Raw genomic sequence first — 21116 nt, 5'->3', positions numbered from 1 at the left:
CTTCCCAGGGCAGCCCCAGAGACACTCATCTGGCTCCCCAGGTAAATAGAAGCAAAAGAGGAGTGGTTCTTGGGCTTCCCTGGTGGCGCAGTGGTTGAGAATCTGCCTGCCAATGCAGGGGACACGGGTTCGAGCCCTGGTCTGGGAAGATCCCACGTGCCTTGGAGCAACTGGGCCCGTGAGCCACAATTACTGAGCCTGCGTGTCTGGGCCTGTGCTCCGCAACAAGAGAGGCCGCGATAGTGAGAGGTGTGGCGCGCGCACCGCGATGAAGAGTGGCCCCCGCTTGCCACAACTAGAGAAAGCTCTCGCACAGAAACGAAGACCCAACACAGCCATAAATAAATAAATAAATAAATTTAAAAAAAAAAAAAAAAAAAAAAAAAAAAAAGAGGAGTGGTTCTCCTGGTGACCAGATCTGCTGCTTCAGCTCTTTCAGCACCGTCCCTTTTACGGTTAGACCCCCTCATTTCTGGTAAAAGCTCCCCACCACCCACACCCGAAGTGCTCACTCTCAGGCAGCCCTGGTGGGGGCAGAGTCTGAGGAAGAAACATCTCCGAGGCTTGGGTCTCAGGTCTCCTCAATCAACAGCTCAGACCCCACCTCTGCAGCTTCTCCCCACGGCTGCCATCAGTACTGTTTCAAATGGCAGCTGGAGAAAGTCATCTGGGTGGAGGGGGGCAGAAGATGGAGTGGGAGTTCCATTTGGATCTGTGCTCGTAAGAAGCCTCAGAGGCCACCTGTGACCAACTGCTCACACCAGGAAGATGAGGTCTCCATTTTCAAGCTTCACGGCTGGCAAAGCCACAAAGGAACCCCACACCGGGGTCCAACTGCCAAGACATGCCAACCCCCCCAAAGCTAGATGGATTTGCTTTAAAATTCCAATCTCCAAATATGCTGCTTTGCTTGGCAAACTGGCCTTGGAGGAGAGGGTGTGGCTTTCCTGTAGCCCACGCAGTGACGGGCTCAGAAGGATGACCTGGCTGAACTCTCTTCAACGACAGGACTTCTAGGCTGGTGGCTGTCCCTCCAGAGGGTGAACGGAGGCTACTGTGAGGGTGACGCGTGGTCTCTAACCCCCTGTGCAGGCTGCTCGTTGGTGTGGGTGCCTCCGCCCATCTGGGTCCAACGCAACTCAGCGAGGAGGTCTGTTTCTAACTTTATATTTAGAAAGAATTTCAAGAGGACAGCACAAAGGACACTGCACACCCCTTATCAGAGTCACCTGTTGTGAACATTTCGTGGCTTCTGCTTTATCATTTGCACACTCTTTGTCTCTGTCTATAACCATGTATTTTCCCCTGAACCGTCTGAGAGGAGGCTGCATACGTTACAGTTTGCGTTTCCTAAACATAAAGACATTTTCTTACATGAGCACAGTACACTTAGCAACCTCAGGACATTTAGCGTCTATAAAATACTTGTATCTAATCTGCCTTCTGTACTCCTATTTTGCCAGTTCACCCAATGATCCCTTTCATAGCAGTATGCCCACCTTCTAGAACAGGAAGCTGAGGCCCACGGACATCATACATGGTGCCTGTGGCTTCAGAACCGGTCTATGTCTGGCTGGGTTTGAACCCAGGTCCGCCTGGTGTCACGGCCCAACCAAGGCAGTGGGCCCCGTGCCACCCCCTCTCTAGGGGGGCGATGCTTGGCATTGGCTTTGCAGAAGGCGCTGGGACTTCAGTGGGGAAAGCTTCCCTGAGCTACTCTGAGTGGCCGCTCTTGCCCAGCTGGCCCGCAGCCCTTGCTCAGGCAAGCTCCTTGCCAGGCACCTTTTGGAAGAGGCTGGCAGTCTGAGAAGGATGCCACGGTCTGGGAAGTGAAAAGGCTTTTGTTCTTCCTTGGTCTCTACACAAACGGCCCTGGTCAGCACGTGCCCCATGGCCAGGAGGGAAGCCTGGCCCGGACTCAGTCTGGGGAAACCCAAGCCCCGCAGCCGTGGCCTTGATTTACCACCCAGGACAAGGATGGTCTGTATGGCCTGAAGAAGCCAGTGTTTGCAGCTTCACTTCTTGCCCCAAACAGGTCATGTTAGAACCATTTACTCCTCTAGGGAGAGAGGGGCCTATTTCAAAGGATAAAATAGATCTCAAAGAGATCAACCTGGACCATGTGGCTGGCAGGAGGAGAGGGGACAGCTGTAGGTCAGGCCTCTTGGGGCGGGCGAGTGCTCGGCGGTGGATGGCTTGTGGCTTCTGCTGTGGGCACCATCCTTCTGGGGAGCTTCCCGAAAGACACAGACACCTGACCACCGGCATCTCCTCTGACTCAAGCTGCACCCCCTCCCCAGCCAGGTCCCGGTGGGCTCCAGGCCAGTACTGCCTCTCCGAAGCCCCAAGCTGACCATCTCCTGCAGCCCCCAGGCTCTGAGCGGAAGGGCGATGACACTCAGGTATAAAGATTCTGGGGTCCTGCCCCGAGCCAGCAGCTGCCCAGCCTCTCCAGTGAGGCAGGCGGGGTGAGCTGCGCCCCAGAAACCACACACAGCTCCCCACTGTGGTGCCCCCATCACAGCCTTTCTTCCTCCTGCCCGCTGCTCTCTCTTGCCCTCTCTGCCAGTCACAAGCCTTTCTGGAGACTCCAGGAGGGTGGACCCTTCACGGGGCTTGTGCCCTCAAGGATCCTGCAGAGCAAGACAAAGCCTAGGCAAGCTCCTTGGGGAGGAACTGAGTCTACTGTCCCGCCCCGTGCATGGTGCCCAGAGTCGGCCTCAAGAGCACGGTGGCAGCTGCAAATGAAGATGAGGGCCCTTGTCCCACCATCACTCAGACTTTCAGGACGGCAGCTGGGTGAGCGCCTGGCCTGAGACACCATCACGCCGGGGGCAGCAACCACACCCTGGAAATCCTGGCAGCCGCCCTGGGAAGACCCAGCCCTTGACTCCAGCGGGAAAGGGCATCCAGCCATCTGGCCATACCTGCGCCTCACCAGTGCCAGCTCTTGTGCCCTCTGCCAATGCGGAGAGGACCCTCAGCCAGGCAAGACCGGAAAGTGAGTGGAAGGGAGGTCCATGTCCCTTCCCTGCCTTCCTCCCTTCCCCAGACATCTCCATCAGACACTGTCCTTGTAGACAGGGAGCAGCGTGTGACCAAGCACCAGAGGACCCACTTGTATGGATAAGTTGTCTTGTTCCAATGCAAAGGGGTCCTCACAGATAGGGGACCCCTCCATGGAGTCTAAGGAAGAGGGGGTTACTGTGCAAACTGAAATGGAAATGCCAGCCTGGGAAGTGAAGGAGGCCAGCAGAAACATCTACCTTCAAAGGACACACGCTTGCTACAAGTGGCCCAGACCCATTCGTGACAAGCACTGAGAGTCCCACCGGACATAGAATCTTGACTCTCCTCTCTGGTCAGCAGAATTACTCTGGAGAAGAAGGAACATATTGTTTATTGAGCACTCCCCATATGCAAGGCATGGTCACGACATCCTCGTGTGTGTGTAAGTGTCTGTGTATACATGTATTATATAATGTAGAATATATGTCATGACACATACATGTAATGCACATAAAGCACAGCGCCTGGCACACAGAAGTCCTCCAAGAATGCCCAGTGTTCTCAACACCCTCACTAATCGACTCCCCATTTCCTCTGTGAGTTGGCCTGACTCACCCCATGGTTAGAGTAGAAAAGGAAACTGAGGCTTCAAAGAAGGTTTTGTCCAAGGTCACAAAGCCAGATAATGACACAGCTAGGATTCAATCCTAGGTCCTCCAATTCAAAACCCCTGTCCCCACGAGGCCGGCCCTTCCCTACCTCCCTCTAGCCACCCCTCAAGGCCCATTCCGAAGTTGTTCCTCCCACAAGGCCATCCCCCATCCTAGTTCCAGAATTAATTTCCCCACCACTTCCGGGACTAATTTCATCCACTGTTTCCTCTGCTCAGTATTTTATTAAAATCAGCGATGGCGAAGTGAAAGCGGTCATAAACCAATACCATTAGCACCTCCTATTCAGCAGGCAGGGCTGGGTGGGGACACAGATGAATTCAGGATGTCGCTCAGAGTCTGGGCAAGGAGTGGAGAGGAGCTGGTCCCTAACCCTGTCCGGAGACACGTGCCCAGTGTCCACCGCAGCCTCCAAGGGGTGCCCAGATCCAAGGGGCCCTTGTCCTGCAGCCTAGCCTAGAGGCTAAGGTCCCTGGTTTCGTCTCTGCTCCATTGCCAGCTCTGAGCTGGGACCAGCTGCCTGACTTTTCTGTGCCTCAATTTTCTCATCTGTATAACGGAGTAACAGCAGTGCCCACACCACAGGGCTGCAGTGAGCTAAGAAATTAAACTAGCTAATCCTATAAGTGCTCGCGCTGGATAAAGTTAGCTGGGTCACACCTGACTGTCCTCCACATGGAGCCTAGGTGCGAGCCTTTCAAGGTGATAAAGCCAGTTCGCATCTGCGCTTAAAACGTAAATTCCAAAGCCCGGGGAGCACAGCAGAAGGGAGAAAGTGGCCGCCACCCCCGCAGGCTGAGAGATCTGGTATGCCGCCACTAATTTCTCCCTGACCTCCCCAACCTGCTGGCTGGATAGGCCCGTCTTCCTGCTTTCATCAGCAAGGTGTGCTGAGGGAGCTTCCCAGGCTGCACTATTTGGGGAAAAAGCTGATGGTGGCAGCAGCAGCTGTTTTTTTTTTTTTTAATTTCTGGGAACCTGCAAGGGCATTTCAAGGTGAAAAGAAACCTCAGCCTCCAGCAGGTGCCCAAATTCTGCCACAAGCTGGGTGTTTATCCCAGTCTGTGGTGGGCTTTGCCAGAGACCCTGCCCAGGCCTAATTTCACTTCTCAATTCAAAAGAAAATAAAATAAAAGGGCAGCTTGGGCATCGGCTCACACGTCCCCAGGAAGTCGGGCAGGGCAGGTGAGCGCAGTCAATGGAAGAGCAAGCCCCAGAGAACGGGAGCAGAGCAGCCTCTTCCAGGCGTCTCCAGGCCCCCTCCCGACCCTGCACCCCCTGGGAGGCAGGGGTAGCACACATGGAAAAGCCCAGAGGCCTTCGGCACTGAGATACTGAGAAGGATGCTCCGCTCTCCCCAAGCCCCCTGCAATGACCTCACCAGAGGACAGATGAAGGGCAAACGAGCCAGAGCTCAGGCAATGGGGAGGCCACCTCCCTGCAGGCCAAATTACTTCTGCCTAAAGAGCAACAGACGTTTACCACCCAACCACCGCGGCCCTCCCCGCTGCCTCCCCCCACTTCCCTCAACACAGAGATCCCGCTGCCGGCACAACAGAGCTGGTACAAACAGCTGATACACAAACGGCACGTGTGGATGGGAGCGCACGCGTGCGCGATGGGGGGTGGGCGGTGGAAGGCCCTCCCCCTCTCCCACGTGAACACGAGATTCATTTATTAAGTGCCTCTCTGGCGTTTCCTTTTTTTTTTTTTTTTTGCCTTCATCCTGCTTGTTTAATGTTACATTTGACATTCTCATTTTATAAATGGCAACAGAAGCAGAATGGATGGCTAAAATTAGCTTACGAGTGACGCTACAAATAGGATGGTGAACACAGAAGCCTAGTTAATTCCACCCACATTACCTCCCCCTCTCCATGCCCCCCACTTTTGGGCTGGTGCCCAACTGAGCTCTCAGGCCTCAGGCTGAAGAGGGGCAGCTGGAAGGAGGGGAAGTGTGCTGGGTCACTGGGGCACCCTGCCGGGGTCAGCACCCACCCCAGCCTGGGGCCTCCGCGGACCACCTGACCCAGCACCACAGCCCCGAGTCCAAGAGGCCAACCCAGGACTCTCCTGCTCTCTCGTCCTCCTGCCCTCTCCCACCCAGAAGCCTCCGTTCTGGGGGTTAATCCCCCAACTGTGCCCCAGCTGAAGGTGGCAGGCCTGAGATCCCACCAGGCTTTGTTTGACCTTAGAAGTGGGGTTTTTGTAACCTCTCCAAAGGATGATTAAGCGGAAATGTCCGAGTCAGCTTCTCTGGGACCTAGAAAATCCCATCTGCGGGGGCCCCTTCTGCTCTGCTCTGCAGGCTGTGTGCCTTCCCCTCTCCTGCGGGACCCCGCCCCCCCGGCCCCCTGGGCCAAAGCATCAAGAGTACCCACCCTCACCCCCTCCTGCCCTGGAGACTCAGGTCCTAGACCTGCCCAAGTCTGCACACCTGCATTTTACCGACTTGTAATCTGTCTAGGACCGCCTTACCTTATGATTACATCTTTGTTCAATATAATGATTCTAAGAATAATGCTGGTGATGATGATGATAATGATAGTAAGAAGACTTATCACTTCGATAGAGCGTGCTATGGTCTGGTAAAACCCTTCACAAGTCCTAGTTCCAGCAGTCTCTATGGTAGGTGACACGTTACCTGTCTTACAGAGAGGAGGGCCGAAGCACAGAAGCCAAGTAACTTGCCCAAGGTCACAATGAGTAGCAATTAGTGGCTGCATTGTGGGGCATGCAGCAGTGAGGGGTTTGTGGCACCACTGTCGAGAAGGCCTCTTGGATTGACAGCACTCCATTCTGAACGTTCCTTCACTCCCCACCTGCTCAGTGCTTGGAGCCCTCTAAGAATGAAGGCGCTGCTACTTTCCGCAGGCTGCTACCCCAAACCCTGGCGTCTATTTGCTGTCCCCGCCCCCCTGTCCCCCCCGTTCCCCCCCCGCCCCCCCGCCAACTAGTAAAATGCTGACTCGATAGTAATGAACCTCGGTGACCACTTGGCTGAGAGCCTTTCCTTGGGCCCACTGAGATGAGCTGTATCAGTTTAGGTCAGGAGTTGAAAACTACGGCCCACAGGCCAAATCCAGTAGCCACTTACTTTTGTAAATAAGGTTTTATTTCAACATAGCCATGCCCATCATTTACACACCATTCGTGGCTGCTTTTTGCCCTATGATGGCAGAGTCGAGCAGTTGTGACAGAGACGTAGAGCCTTTGAGGCTTAATATATTTACTATCTGGCCCTTTACAAAAAAATTTGTTGGTGCCTGGCTTAGGCCAAATGGAGGAAACTTGCAGTTACTAAGGAGGTTTTCAGGAAGGCCTGTTCCTTCAAGGCTACCAGATTACACACCCGACAAGAGAGCAGGCCAAGACCTCCCAGGGCCAGAAACTGAACCAGCACTTCCTATAAGCTGCCAAAGGCAGTGGCCATCATCCGTCCCATCTTTCGGAGGAGGAAACAGGTACAGACAGGTGGAGTACTTGCTGGGTCACAGGATAACCAGTGGTGGGTCTGGGATTTAGGCTTGGGCAAGTCCTGGGTGCTTCTAAATGACCCGGCAGGTCCCAACTTGGGGACAAGGACATGCGACATCACTCAAGGATCCAGCCCATCACCCACTGGATGAGCCTCACACACCTGCAGTCAACGCTCCGAGACCCAAGTCAGAGGGGAGGCCCTGACACTGAGAGCTTCCTTGGGAGGTGATCTGGTCTCTGAACACACAGGGAGTGTGCAGTGGTGCCAAGAGTCCCAGACCGGCCTGGTGATCCCGGGCCAGGCCAGCTCAGCTGGCTGCATGCTCTTCGGGCCTTAGGCCCCTCACTCCCGAGTTCTTTCCTTCTGACACTGGATGGATGATTTATGACCCAACCCCCCACATTATCTCATCAGCAGTGATCCTCGCCAGTGCATTCAGACTTTAATGTGCATACAAATCACTGCGGATTTGTCAAAATACAGATTCTGATTCAGTGTATCTGGGGTGGGGCCTGACACTCTGCATTCCTCACAAGCTTGCCAACTGCTTAGTAATTTTCATAAATTGGATCAACTTAAAGGAACAAGGAAAGGACTTCTTAAAGGAATTCTATAGTAATCCTTATTTAAAGCAAATAAAAACCCATCCTTATATTTACCAGTCAAATCAATCCAGATTTTTCAATGATGAGGTTTGTCTAAGGTGGCAGCAGGGTAGAGTGGGAAGGACTCAGGGCTGGAGCCAGAATGACACAGGTTCAAATCCCTGCTCTACCCTTAGAGCCATGGACTGTGGAAGTCCCTTCACGGCTCTGAGCTCTACTGTCCCCCTCTCTACAATGGGACAATGACCACGTGCATGCAAGCTGCTGGCACGGTGCCTGGTGACCGCCGATGTCCTGCTGTGGATCACAAATGCCCCTGCCTGGCCCCTTTCTAAATGCACCCCGAGCTCTCAGCCGGTGAGGCGGGCGTCGCCTCCGACTCCTTGCAGATGGGGGCTGAGCCAGGCCTCTGAGGGGCCTGGCAGGTCTCTGTCAATTCCCACCTGCCTCCCTGCAGCGCCGGGAGGCCCTGGGAGGCTGTGCTGGTGACTAATCAGGCAAGTGTCCCCGCTGCTTCAATCAGGGCCCGCGGCGGGAGGGACGTGTCGTTACTGCACCAGCGCCGGCTCGCTGAGTGTCCGGGGAGGAGCCCCCTCGGGACGGTCACCAGGCGGCCCTGCGTGCGCATCCGTGTGTTTACTGTAAGGAGCCATGTTTGCGCCGCGCTCTGACTGTGCCAGGTCGGAGGACGCGGCTGAGTCTCATCGGTCAGGCCCTGAGCTCCGGTGGCAGCCTGCTGCCCCCGTGCCCCTTGCTCACCTGCCTCTGGGGGGTGGAGGAGATGCCTGCGGCCGACAGGGACCCCTTAGAAGCTTGGCCCTTCTTCCCAGCTGGGAATCCAGCCCCGAGCGAGCCTGTGTCCTTTGCCCTTCTCTTAGGAGAACTTGGAACCACCCAGGCCACAGCACGGCTGACTGGGAGGGGTGGTCAGTGGCCTTGGAAGGCTGTAGCCCAGTGAGATGACCCTTCAGGTCTCTTTCAGCCTGGAGAACGGGGAACAGCCTACTGGGTACAAATGGTGAGCTCTGGACCTTAGCTTTCTGGGCTTGAAATCTGCTGCTGCCACTCGCTGGCCATATGGCTCTGAGCAAGCTGCCTAACTTCTCTCTCTGCCTCACCTTGCTGATCAGTCAAATGGGGATGATAATTAGTACCTACATCAGATGTGGGTGATAGTCAAATGACATACATAAAGCAAGCACTCAGCAAAGCATGGAGTTAGCTCTCAAAAATACTGGCTGTTCGTGGGATCTCGTGTGGGAGCACCAGGTGGGGCTCTCTGCCCATCCCCCTGCCACCACCGCCACGGAGGCGGCCTCTGCGCTGGCGGTGGGGGTGTGTCAGTTCCTGCGGTCCCGGCTTCCCCGCTCCTCTGCAGCCAGAAGCATTCGTGCCTGCTGCTGGCGGTCCTGGACGTCAGGGAAGGGCCCTCATTTTAACAAATGTCCAGGAGATTCACCAACCAAATTAGATGGGAAATGGCTTTGGGAATGATAATGTGCCTCACTGTCACGTGGTCCCTCACCCAATCCTTTATTCATTACACAATTATTTGTACAGGGCCCACTGAGTGCCAGGCCCACGAGGACTGGGTTAAGGACCAGAAGAGCTGGATTCGAGTCCTATCTTTGTGACTCATCATCAGTGAGACCTCTCCTCTCTGTGAACGTGAGAAAATGGTAGCTCCAAGGACTCTGTGGGGACGGAGAGGGGGGTGGTGGTCCCCGCAGCTCTCCGTTCCTGCCCAATTCACAGAGAGACTGTGAGGCTTCCGGGAGATCTGTCTTTACAGTTTCGAACCACAGTCCAGTTTACACAACACTCCTACGTACGTTCTCACAACCGCCCCTGTTTCTGCTTGGCAGCCTCTGAGTTCTCAGTCTTTCCGATCTCTCATTTGAATTCTGTCCATAGCACAGTTTAAATTCATTTCCTTTTCTTTGGGCCTCAGAAGTAGAAACCAGTATCCCAGAATCCAAAGCAATTCAGGGTTCGGGCTTCTCTACCGATGCGCTTCTAATTCCACCCTTCGGAGGAGGGGAGCTTGCCGGAGAAGTCCTTTCATCGATGGTGATGTGGACCATGGCAAGAGCTAACGTTTATCAAGCCTGACCCTGTGCTTTTGCTTGTGGTATCTCCTCCAGGCCCCAGCCACCCCACGAGGTGGTCATCACAGGCCCTGTGACCAGCAGTGACCCGCTGCTGCTGCCTCCCAGCACCTCTAAGTTCCCCTTTAGGGCGTGTACCTGGTGGGGGTGGGCTGGGCGCCTGCAGTGACGCCTCCATGGGCTTCTGTGCTCCTGACCACTCCACCCCCAACCCATCCCTCTTGCCTGCTTCCATTTCGGCTTCTTCTCTTAAAAACAACTACCAGCCCCAGATTCGAAAGAAAACAGGAACCTCACGCTTTGCACACAGTTACCTGCACCTGCCATAGTCGGCCTCCACCTGAGTGGAAAAGAAGGTGACAAGTGTGAAAGACTGGGGACAATGGCTGCAAACCTCTCTGCCTTCAGGCCAGCCCACCGGCTACCTTTCTGGGGCTGAAACTCTTACCTTCTGATTGTCCCCCACGTCATCTGGGGATTCGCCTCCCCACTTCCAAGCTCAGACAATCGTCTGTACAGTTCACCTGGCAGCCAATACCTCAAGGCCTGTGCTCCTTCACTATCTGGGTGGCCCTGGGGCATATCCCCTGGGCCTCTGTTTCCCCACGGGAACAGTGGGGAGAAGAGAGCCCTTTCCCACTTTGTGTCTCAGGCTCGTTGCCAAGCCAGTCAACAGTGAAGGGCCTCACATATGCATTTGTGGCAGCACAGCGAGGCCTCTTGCCAGTCTACACCGGGCCTTCCCGATGAACCGTTCCGTTAAATCCTGCCAGGATAGGCATGGAGGCTGCCAGCGCCCTGGGCTGCCCCCTCCACTCCCCGCTGCCCAGGCAGATCTCAGTGGAGTCCGTCAATAGCTGGTCTGGCTAGGAGAGACAAGGTCTCCGGGCACTGGAAGCAGGTTTCCTTTTAAGCCTCCTGTCTCTCTAGACCTGGGTTATTCCTACACACTTATCTCCCCTATACCATTTTAATGCCTGAGCTGACGCCTCCATACCACAGAACGCAAAGAAATAGTATTTTCATTTCAGATGCAGATGATGGCTAGGAACAATACGAACAATATTATTTTAGTGCCCTGGGAAAAAATTAGCAAGTCAAATATTGAATCAGGCCTGTAGCACCACATGCTAAGCAGATTGCTTTGATCTTATCCATGCTAAAAGCTCTATTATTTAATTTAAAGTCAGTGAACACATATCGGACCAATATACAACATGTATGTGAATGCATGTTTCAGAAGCAAAGGAATGTTTTGACTAAAGGAAGAAAATATCAAAGTTACAGCTGCAAGTGAACACAAATTTGCCCTCCCTCTTCTCTTGGGGCTGGAGGTTCTGCTGGCCAACCAAAATGTTTTGGCTCTCAAGGACCTGCTTATGGCTCCGGAAACACCTGCTGAGCTCCCATTTTTTTCTGGAACCAACAAGGAAGGGGTTTCTCACCCACCTACTCAATTTGAAGAAGGGAGTTTGAGACTTCAAGCCGGCATGCATGAGCTGCACATGGTATGGCGCCCTCTGGTGGCCATTCCTCTGGGAGGCCTGCTGGCCCCCCAAACTTCAATGATCCAACCCCCTCCCTGTTGAGGGTGCCCCGCCCGTAAAAGGGACTTTAAAGGGCCAAAAGGAGGCCAAAGCGGCTAATCATGAGGGTAAAACTATCTAGCTGATTGGAAGGGAAGAACGTTAATTACCCAGCAGGGCCCAAAGAGAGAGAGAATCTTATGAAGATAAAACTTCATATATAAGATAGACCCCCTCAAAAGCCAATCTAAACAGCAAATGCATACCCTAAGCCAGGGGTCAGCAAATTACAACCTGCAGGTCAAATCTGCCCCCCGCTCCCCCGCTACCACTTTTGTAGAGCCCAAGAGTTAGGAATGATTTTTTACATTTTTAAATGGCAATCAATCAATCAATAAAAATTTGTGACATGTGAAAATTACATGAGATTTCAATTTCAGTGTCCCTAAACAAAGCTTTATTGAAACACAGCCCTGCTTATTCATGTATATATTGTGTGTGGATGTTTTGTAGCTGGACAGTTAGTTGTATGGTCGGCAAAGCTGAAAATATATCCTATTTGGCCCTTTACAGAAAAAGCTTCTCAACTCCTGCCATTCACAGAGCTGAACTGTTAGTCTGGTCCCTACGCCCACCCTGCCCACCTTCTAGCATGACCAGGCTGCAGCAGTCTGCAGGACAAGGGGTGTATATGGGGGAAGGGAGGCATCATCACATTTCAGCGCAACCCCTACCAACTTACCATTTTATTATTGATTTCATGGAAATGAATCTCACAGACTTTCTCCACAACGTCTTCATTCTCAAAAGTGACAAAGCCAAACCCTAAAGGAAAAAGGAGGGGAAAAAGACAGAGAGGAGAGGTGAGTTCAGTTCCCTTTGGCCCGCACGTCTTTCTTTGATGTCCTGTGGTGGTGACAGGTTCCTGGGATGAGGGCAGATGGATCCCTGGGAAGCGCCTCCAGCTTGAGGAAACGATTTCTAATTTGTACAGAGCACCCTTCCAACAGTGAGGAAAAGTTAATGATTTCACCCCCCAGGCGGCGGGCGCCTGTGGCTTACATTTGCCCGGAAGCAAACAAGAAATTTACTTGTCTGTTATTTACAAGGGTCAGAGCCTGCGGCTCATGGCAGGAGGCAGGCGGGTGGGGGACGACCATGGTGGATCACCGTGGGGCCACACTTGCCCTTTCCGCGATTGAATGGCCAGACCTTGGGTCGGCCTCCAGACGGAGGCGGTTATTTGTCCTTTTCTTCCTGAATTACTTCCTCTAATACCTCATCAGGACATCCTGAGGCCTGGAAGAAACTATTAAAAGTTTCAGGCCTCTGTTCTGCGTAGGCATCCTTTTTCTAGTGCTGCTTCAAAAGCGCTGTGGATTTGGGGCAGTTTAAGACTGTTTGATGCCTGCTGTCAGCCCGTCAGCTATGCACTGTATTTACTCGGCTGGAGACCGGCTTTGCTAGACAAGCTGCACTGAAGAATTTTGGCAGGCGCCCGCTGCTCAGCATCCTGAGTGCCTCTCGCTACCCTCCTGCCCCTCGCTTTCTTCTCCTCCCGCCCCCGACTGGGTTCCAGCACGCTGCCCCATCTGTGACCCCACTCGGTAAGCACCGCTTTGACACACAGACCCACTCACAGGATGGCACCCTGCCTCGGATGAAACAGGATGAAACGCAGCTGCAGTGAACACATGCAGGCGCACAGACAGCCTGAGGGGGAGGCAGCAGACCTGGGTTCCAGTTCTGACTTTGCATCGAACTTATGTGTCATCCTGGGAAGCCCCTTCCCCCCTGAGCCTCAAGGTTTGAGACTGGACTCTGGGTCCCCCCCTCAGGTCACAACCCAAATCTCTGCTATGGACTGAATGTTTGTGTTCCCCCAAATTCATATATTGAAATCCTACGGTAACGTGATGGTGTTAGGAGGTGGGCCTTTGGGGGAACATCTAGGTCATGAGGGTGGAGGCCTCATGAATGGGATTAGTGCCCTTATACAAGACATGAGAGAACCTGCTTTCTCTGCCCTCTGCCATAGGAGGATACAATAAGACAGCCGTTTGTAAACCAGGAAGAGGGCCTTCACCAAAAACCTGACCATGCTGGCACCCTGATCTTGGACTTCAAGCCTCCAGAGCTGTGAGAAATAAATTTCTGTTGTTTGTAAGCCTCCCAGTCTATGGTACTTTGTAATAGCAGCTCCACTGACCAAGATACTACCTTCCGCAAAGATATGAGCCTGACCGAACACAAGTCTGGGCACACCAACCAGGAACACAAAAATCAGAACGGCTCTTTTTGTATTATGATAATTAGTGCTTCCTGTCAATGAATACAAATACAGATGCTCCCTTTTTAAGCTTTTGTGTCTATTCTGGGCCCCAGAAATCCCAGGTGGGGAGAGAATCTCTCAAGACACTCTTTTCTCCAACCTCCGACTCTACCACCCCAACCTTCTAAGGAACAGCAGGGAATAGGGAGCTGAGGGCACTGCACACCTATATTACAGCTCCTGCAGGATCTAGAAGATTCCTCGGGAAAGGAATGGAAAAGGCCACTCCCTGCTCTCAAACAATTTCTAGTAAAACAGAGGGCTAGGATGACCACAGAATCGGCAATCACGATCCTTATGACGATATGTAATTTATTACCACACACCAAATACCAGGTTGGTATTCCCAGCCTACACAGCCCATGCCCAGCCCACTACAGACATGTAAGGCTGGAGGTCAGACCCGTCGTGAGGGGCACAGACAAGCGTTCACTGCACGGGGTCAAAGTTGGCAAGTTTCTCCCAGTTTGGTCCTGGACAAGCTGGGTCTTTGGACACAATGATATTTTGTTTAAAATGAGGCCCAGCAGGAAACCTTTCACTAGGTTTATACACCCCCTCTAAAGCAGGTCCCTGCAGAGAGAGCTACAATGCCGACCTTCTCTTTGGCCCTTGGTCCCGTGTGTTATGTGCAGAATGGGACGAGACCACACCCAGAGGCAAGTCTCCGAATGATTTCTCTTTGGGCTTTGCTGTGTTGGCTCCCCAAGCCCCCCCTTCAAAGGGGCCTGAAAACCACGGGTTAAACTCTCACCCAGGCTGGAACCCTTGCAGCACACGGAAGGGGACTGGCATTGTTTTGGTTAATCCCCTTTCTGGCCACCCTTCTAGAGCCCAGATCCTAGTAGAAGGGATTAAGATGCAATGCCTTCAAGAGGTCCTCCCTCAAAAGGGAGGGTGAGGTGGCACAGCACAGGACGCAGGAATCTGCTAGCACTGGCTTCAAGGACAATGGCTGGGCTGGGGCCTCATTCACTCTGGGTCCCCGGGAAGCACAGAGCCCCTAACACACAGCAGCTGGTGGCTGAGAACGACAGAACGAGCCATTTCTGCTTCTCTAGGGCCTGAGCATCTCGCTAATCTGCGTCACTGCCTCCCCCTCAAGACTGATTCAGCCCTTCTCTGGGCATAAACCGGCTCCCACCCGTGCCAGGCATCGTGGAGGACCCCGAGACCAACAAGGCAACATCCCTCTTCTCAAGCAATTCGCTCTCTAATAGGCACAGGTCAGAGGTTCCCACTCAAGGGGAGCATCTCTCCTGTGCAGACCTCACCCCTCCCTCTCGAGGGAGACAACATGCAAACCCCTAAACGAGCCAGGATGGGCCAGTTCTTAGGTAGGGAGAGAACCCCACTGCTAATTAGGGTGAGTGCAACGGGTTGAACAGTGGCCCCCAAAAGGTATGTCCATGTCCTAACCCCTGGAACCTATGAATGTGACATTATCGGGAAAAAAGGTTTTTGCAAACGTAATTAAGTTCAGAATCTCAAGAAGAGATCACTGTGGATTTAGGGTGGGCCTGCCACCCAATGGCAGGTGTTCTTAAAAGAGAGAGGAGAGGTAGAAGTGAGACATAGAGGGGAGGCATCCACGTGAAGACGGAGGCAGAGATTGGAGTGATGCAGCCACAAGCCAAGGAATGCCTGGAGCCGCCAGGAGCTGGAAGAGGAACGGCTGTCCCCTAGAACCTGCAGAGGGACCATGGCCCTGCTGACAGCTTGATTTCAGACTTCTGGCCTCCAGAACCGTGAGAGAATAAATTTCTGTTGCGTTAAGCCACTCAGATGGTGGTAATTTGTTATGGCAGCCACTGCAAACTAAGACAGCAGGGTTGCAGGTTACGGCAGCCTCCACACAGGTGGGCAGGTCCCACAAGATTGCTCCAGCCAGACCAAGCATGCGCTTTGGATGGAAGGCAGGAGAGTGTGGACGAATGAGGCAAACCCATCCATGCCACCGGGAGAGAGCATGAGTCAGTGCCGGTCAAGGGCACCCACCCAGGAGCCGGAGGACAGTGGTTTAATGTCACCCAGTTGCTGAGCACGTACTTGACCTGCAATAGCACCCAGGTAAGTCTAGTTACCTGGAGGCCACGGGTTGAGTTCCCCGCCAAGGAAGCTGCTTTTCTGCTGTAGGCCACTCCTCCCTGGTCCACCGTGCAATAACTATCTGAACTCCAGGCCCCACACCACTCAGGACTCACTGTTGCCCCAATTTCCCATTCCCTGCCACTGCTCAGAGATGGGAAGAGATGTGGCAGAGCTGGCAGAGGGGAATTAAAATGCAGACTGTTGCACTGGGAAGGGAGGGGGCAGGACTCGCGGCGTCATTTCAGATCCGGACTCCCTGCTGGCCCCTTCCCTAATCCCACAGGACTCAAAATTCGAGTATCACAAAAATGATTTTTCTGATCAAAGGAGAGAGCCCGGATTTGAAGCCTATGTACCATGGATGCATCACAATTCAGCGATGTCAAGACTCATTTGCAGCATTTTAAAGATCTATATCGTTTCAACAGCCCTGTCTGTTGGGCCCAAATAGAGAAAACAAACTTGAATATGTCTAAAATATTTATTCATTCCATTTGAAGAAAGCAAAGAAGCAATGAAACACTTAACTATCGATAAATGTTATTCCTGAACATATAATCATTTTTATGTCACAGATGCATTATCATTTACAATGAATTAGAAACTCAGTGGCGAACAACCCCCCCAAAATCAATTAAACTGAGGAGTGAAGGGCAGAACAAGGAAGTCAGAAATCTAGGAGGGATGCGGTAGAGGGCGGGAAAAATCCTTTTTCGGCATCAAAGTCTTTTTCATTTTTGAAATTAATTTTTTATTGGGTAAAATATACGTAACATAAAATTTACCACTTTAACCATTTTTAAGTGTACAGGTCAGTGGTATGAAGTACATTCACGATGTTCTGCAACCATCGCCACTATCCATCTCCAGAACTTTTCACCATCCCAGACTCGAACTCTGTACCCTGTAAGCAGTAACTCTCCCTTCCTCCCTCTCTCAGCCCCCAGTAACTATTCTACTTTCCGTCTCTATGAATTCGCCTATTCTAGGTACTTCGTGTACTTGGAATCATACAGTCTTTGTCCTTTTGTGTCTGGTTTATTTCACTATGCATAATGTTTTCAAGGCATCAATCTTTTGAACAATCTGCCGAATGTACAGCTCCTACATGAGGCTCAGGGAGGTTGAGTATTCCTGAGAAGGAGCAGGAAGGACTGATTATTTCCCTCTCATTTTTTTCCAAAAGAGAGCCTCGCAGAGAATCAGAAATGGAGTCTCATGAAAGCCCATCAAGCAGAAGCATAGCAGCCAGGTGGAAGAAACACAATTATCCTCGCTCAAAAGCAAGGACCAGGTAATGAGCTGTGCGCCTTAGGAGGGTCCCTTCACCTCTCTGGGCCTCACAGATGCAGGCAGAACCAGGTGGGGTGCACGGGGTGGGGGGTCCTGCTCTTGTCCCCACCAAGGCAAGGACTTTGATGCACAGTGTCTACGGGGGCTCCAGCTCCACGAGGGCCCTTTGGGGTGCCCATGTGAACACCCCTGCCCAGTGTCTCATCTCCCTTGGTCCTAAGGAGGTGCCACCCCAGAGCCAGAAAACACGTCCCTAGGTGTTTAAAGTCACGAGCCGCCATCCAGTACGGAGAGGAGCCCTCGGGGCTGAAAACGGGGGGTGGGGGGGAGGGGGAGTGTCAAAAGGCCAAAACTTGGGGGACAACAGGCTAGAAACCCTCTCAACTTGTCATCAGCAAAATGTCACCTGCCTGGCCTCTCACAAAGTCCCCACCTGAACTGCAACTGCGCTTCTGAGGGGCCCCAGGAGTCAACAAAACTGGGACGAAGAAGGTGGTGGGAAGGCTAACCCCAAACAAAAAGGGATTTTAAAACGGATATAAATAGGGTAGCCGTTGACAGCGAGCATTTAAAAATGAAATTCTACAGCATTCTCCTGAATGAAGCTCTTAATCGAAACTAACAAGTAAGCTCTACTTAGGAGATAAGCACTTAACAGTCAAACCTTTTTTCCCTCTTTTATTCAAATGAACTAAACTGAATACTCATCTGAACAATACAAAGCTATGAAAAACCACACACACACAGAAGAGAAGTCTGAAAACAAGATACCTCAAAATTAAAATGACCTGCTCCAAAGGCAGTCACCGAGGAACATCCAACAGTTAACTTACAGAGAATTCGTTTTTAGGTCAGTGAGGGAAAGATGGGAACGGCCTTCTCCTAGCCTCAAATATAATTTTCGTCTCTTATCATATAGGTCCATGAACACTAATAGGCAATCACACAGTGCCTAACGCATCTTCAGTGAAAATCAATGCAAGTCAGGAGTTAACACACTTGGTTAATGGGGGAAAAAATGAGAGAGAAAAAACCCCAGACTGTCAGGTTTATTCTGAGTATCCCATGAGGAACTTAAGGTATGTGTACGCAAGGGTATTTATAACCCACACAACCTCCCTCTCTTGCTAATAACCCAGTGTTGGGGGAAGCGGCAGCATCCCTGGGCTGCTTCCAGAGTAAATACGAATCCCTTGGGTCTGGGCGTGGGGAGCACTTTCTGGTTTCAAAATGCTTCCCCTACATCATCCTCCCTGGTCCCCAAGGCAACCCTGAGAGAGGCAGGGCAGGCTCCTGTGTCGTCATTTCGCTCGACTGCACAGCTAAACGCCTCGTCCATGCAGGCATGTGGACCCTAAACCAGAGCAGGAGTTGAACCAGGAGTCATACTCGGCTCCTTTCACGACCCCACCCTGCTTTTCTGGAGAAGGTCATCAATCAGGGCCTGCCCTGGATCAGTAAGTGTGCAAAGATGGATTGGAGGCCCTACAGTCCTGGGAAGGTGAGACCTGGGCCACGAGCATGGTGGTCTGTGGGTTTCAGCACGGAGTCAACCCCCGGTAGCTGTGTGTCCATTAGTAACACTTCACCTTGGGCTGCCCTCCATCCCCAACTCAGAACATGTCAGGGCCACTTCCATGGGCTACAGCAGGTTTGGCAAATTGGTTTCATCTCCTTGGAAGGGTTTTCCTGGAGCCCTGGATGGGGTCTGAGGGCCCCCCTACATGGCGGGATGGGGTGGCTTCACATGTCCCTGGGTTTGTCCTTAAGAAAATATAACTCAGAAGACTGATCTGTTCCAAGAAAAAAATGAGCTGCCTTTCCAAACGGAAGGACATGTTTCTGATGACTGATCCCCATTTTGGGATACTCACTGCGTGTTACCTGGACATCAGTGAAGTCCAGTCTGAGCTGCCATGACTTTCCTGAGCATCTTCAGATGTTAGATACTGGGCAGGAGGGGTGACGGTCCTGGCTGTGCCTGTTCTTACACCCAAACGCTAATGTGGATTTCCATCAGATAAGCATGTCATTTCCCACCAAGCCAGGGATGGGATTCCTTCAGTCATATCTACTGTCCGGTATCCTAAAGGTGGTTGTTTATTATCAGTCCACATTCTAATAATAATTATAAAAAGAGAAAGCTTACTGCACGTATTGATCAGCCTTCTTTAACTCAGTCTTCACACCCGACCCTCGCCAAGTAGGATGATTGTTCCCACTTTACAGACTGAAGAACTGAGGCCCGGGCAGCAGGGGAGGGGGGAGCCTATGTTCGTTCTACCCCAGCCCCCTTTCTTCATATAAAGGTGGGTTACTCTAAATCCAGCATCTGCTGGATTCTAAACGTGTCCCACAACCTGGCTCTGGAACCCCACCCCATCACCTTGCTCTGAGAGACCCTCTACAAACCGGGCGACAGCCCCTCTGCCTAATGACCCAGCAGGAGGGCCAGGAGAGTGGGGGAGAGATGTGCTGTCCGGTCCAGCTGAGTGTTCACTCCTGGGTGTGTGTAGCTGAGCCCTTCTACATAAAGGCAACTCAGGGGACACCGAGGGTTTTCACAGTGACACCACAAAGATGAATTTTATAAAGAAAAACAACTAGAGCATCACCTAAGCTAGTCTAGCCAAGGATGGGCACAGGGTAGGGACTCCTCTGAACGTTTCCAGACCCCAACCATGGAGCTGCCAGAAAACGGGGCTGGGTCATCAAGCAAGATGCTAGTAGACACCTCTTGCAGCAAACTGGCTCTCTAATGGGTCAGCCACCCTGGAGGGATAAACAGAGAAGCACTCACGTCCCTGGCCTTATAAAGAACAAAGAACAGGGACAGGCACACTGACCCGCGATGGACACAAGACTCAGCCTCAGGGCTGGTGGGAACAAAGGTGTGTGGGCCAGGAGGCCATCAGAGGCAGACGCTTGCTACCACCCTCCCTCGTGGCTGGCAAACGAGCCGGTGATGGATTGGATGGTCTGCAGACATCCCTTCTCAGCACAGTCCTCTCTCTGCCCCATACCCTTCTTCCTCCCTGACCTGGAGCCAGCAAGCTGCCTCTTTGGGGGGTCCTTTCTGACCTGGCCTTTCCTCCCTGCCACGTGCCCTTCAGGGTGGCACTGCAGCCCTTCCACTGTGGCATCACTCATGCACCTGCTTCCTCGTTTACACCAGTAGTTTGGCAGCTGGTTGCTGTAAACGATAATAAAATGCCTTTCCAAAAAATGAAGGAATGTGACCAGACACGCCAGGCATCATGATATTAAAGCCGTGTCAATTAATTTCTCCCCCTGCTTGATAAACGAGCCCCATTCCATCTCTTAATAATGAGGAGAGAAACAAGAAAAGTTGACACTTGGTTTAATTTATTTTCTCAACTTGCCTGATCATATTTCTTTCTGCCTTGCAGAGCTGGCTGTGGCTGTGGGGAATTATAAGTGGTTGGCGTGCAGGCAGAGACTGGATTGGTGTGAATCGACACGGGTCTCTCTATCCCCACACACCGCTTCATCAGGAGGGGAAGGGACTCGGCGAGCCAGCTGGGACCTGCGCCTCTTCAGCCACCTTCGGGGGCCGGGAGAGTGGAGGCGGGGCAGGGCGGGATCTCAGGTGTTGGGGACCCGGAGGACAGCAGTGGCACTCTCAGACTCCAATCTAGTGCTGAGGAACTGCTCGACGCTGAATTCCCTAAATTAATACTAAGCTAGGCTGGCGGCATTTGCCAGAGGGGAGCCAATTTCTCAACTGGAAAGATGCTTTTCTTTCCCTTTCAGCCCGAGGATGCTCTAACCAACACCTGACCTTGAAATGTGAGCATCAGCCTTCTAAAGGTCAGGTGCCAACCGTGAACCAGCAAGTGTTTCTTTAAGGCTTCAGTTACAAGTAAGTTTTTCATACGACCACCATAAGCTCAGGATTATTTATTGAGGCCCACAGACCATAAACCAAGTTGGGGGTAAAAGTGAAGTGTGCTCCTAAACCAGTGCTTCTCGGTGTGGT

General features: G+C 52.3%; 1 protein-coding gene across 8 annotated transcripts in view; it reads right to left on the bottom strand.

The window, feature by feature from the left end:
* Nucleotides 1–21116, bottom strand: part of MSI2 (musashi RNA binding protein 2) — a 393325-nt gene that overhangs the window by 64023 nt on the left and 308186 nt on the right. For all 8 annotated transcript variants that reach the window (XM_059908127.1, XM_059908124.1, XM_059908125.1 and 5 more), the window contains exon 8: nt 12143–12225. In XM_059908127.1, the coding sequence (XP_059764110.1) occupies nt 12143–12225 (83 nt within the window). The remainder of the gene's footprint in view (nt 1–12142; nt 12226–21116) is intronic.

Source organism: Balaenoptera ricei, chromosome 20, assembly GCF_028023285.1.
Source record: "Balaenoptera ricei isolate mBalRic1 chromosome 20, mBalRic1.hap2, whole genome shotgun sequence".
Taxonomy (NCBI): Eukaryota; Metazoa; Chordata; class Mammalia; order Artiodactyla; family Balaenopteridae; genus Balaenoptera; species Balaenoptera ricei.
The sequence above is the reverse complement of the archived record's forward strand: the minus strand, read 5'-3'. Positions and strand labels throughout refer to the sequence as shown.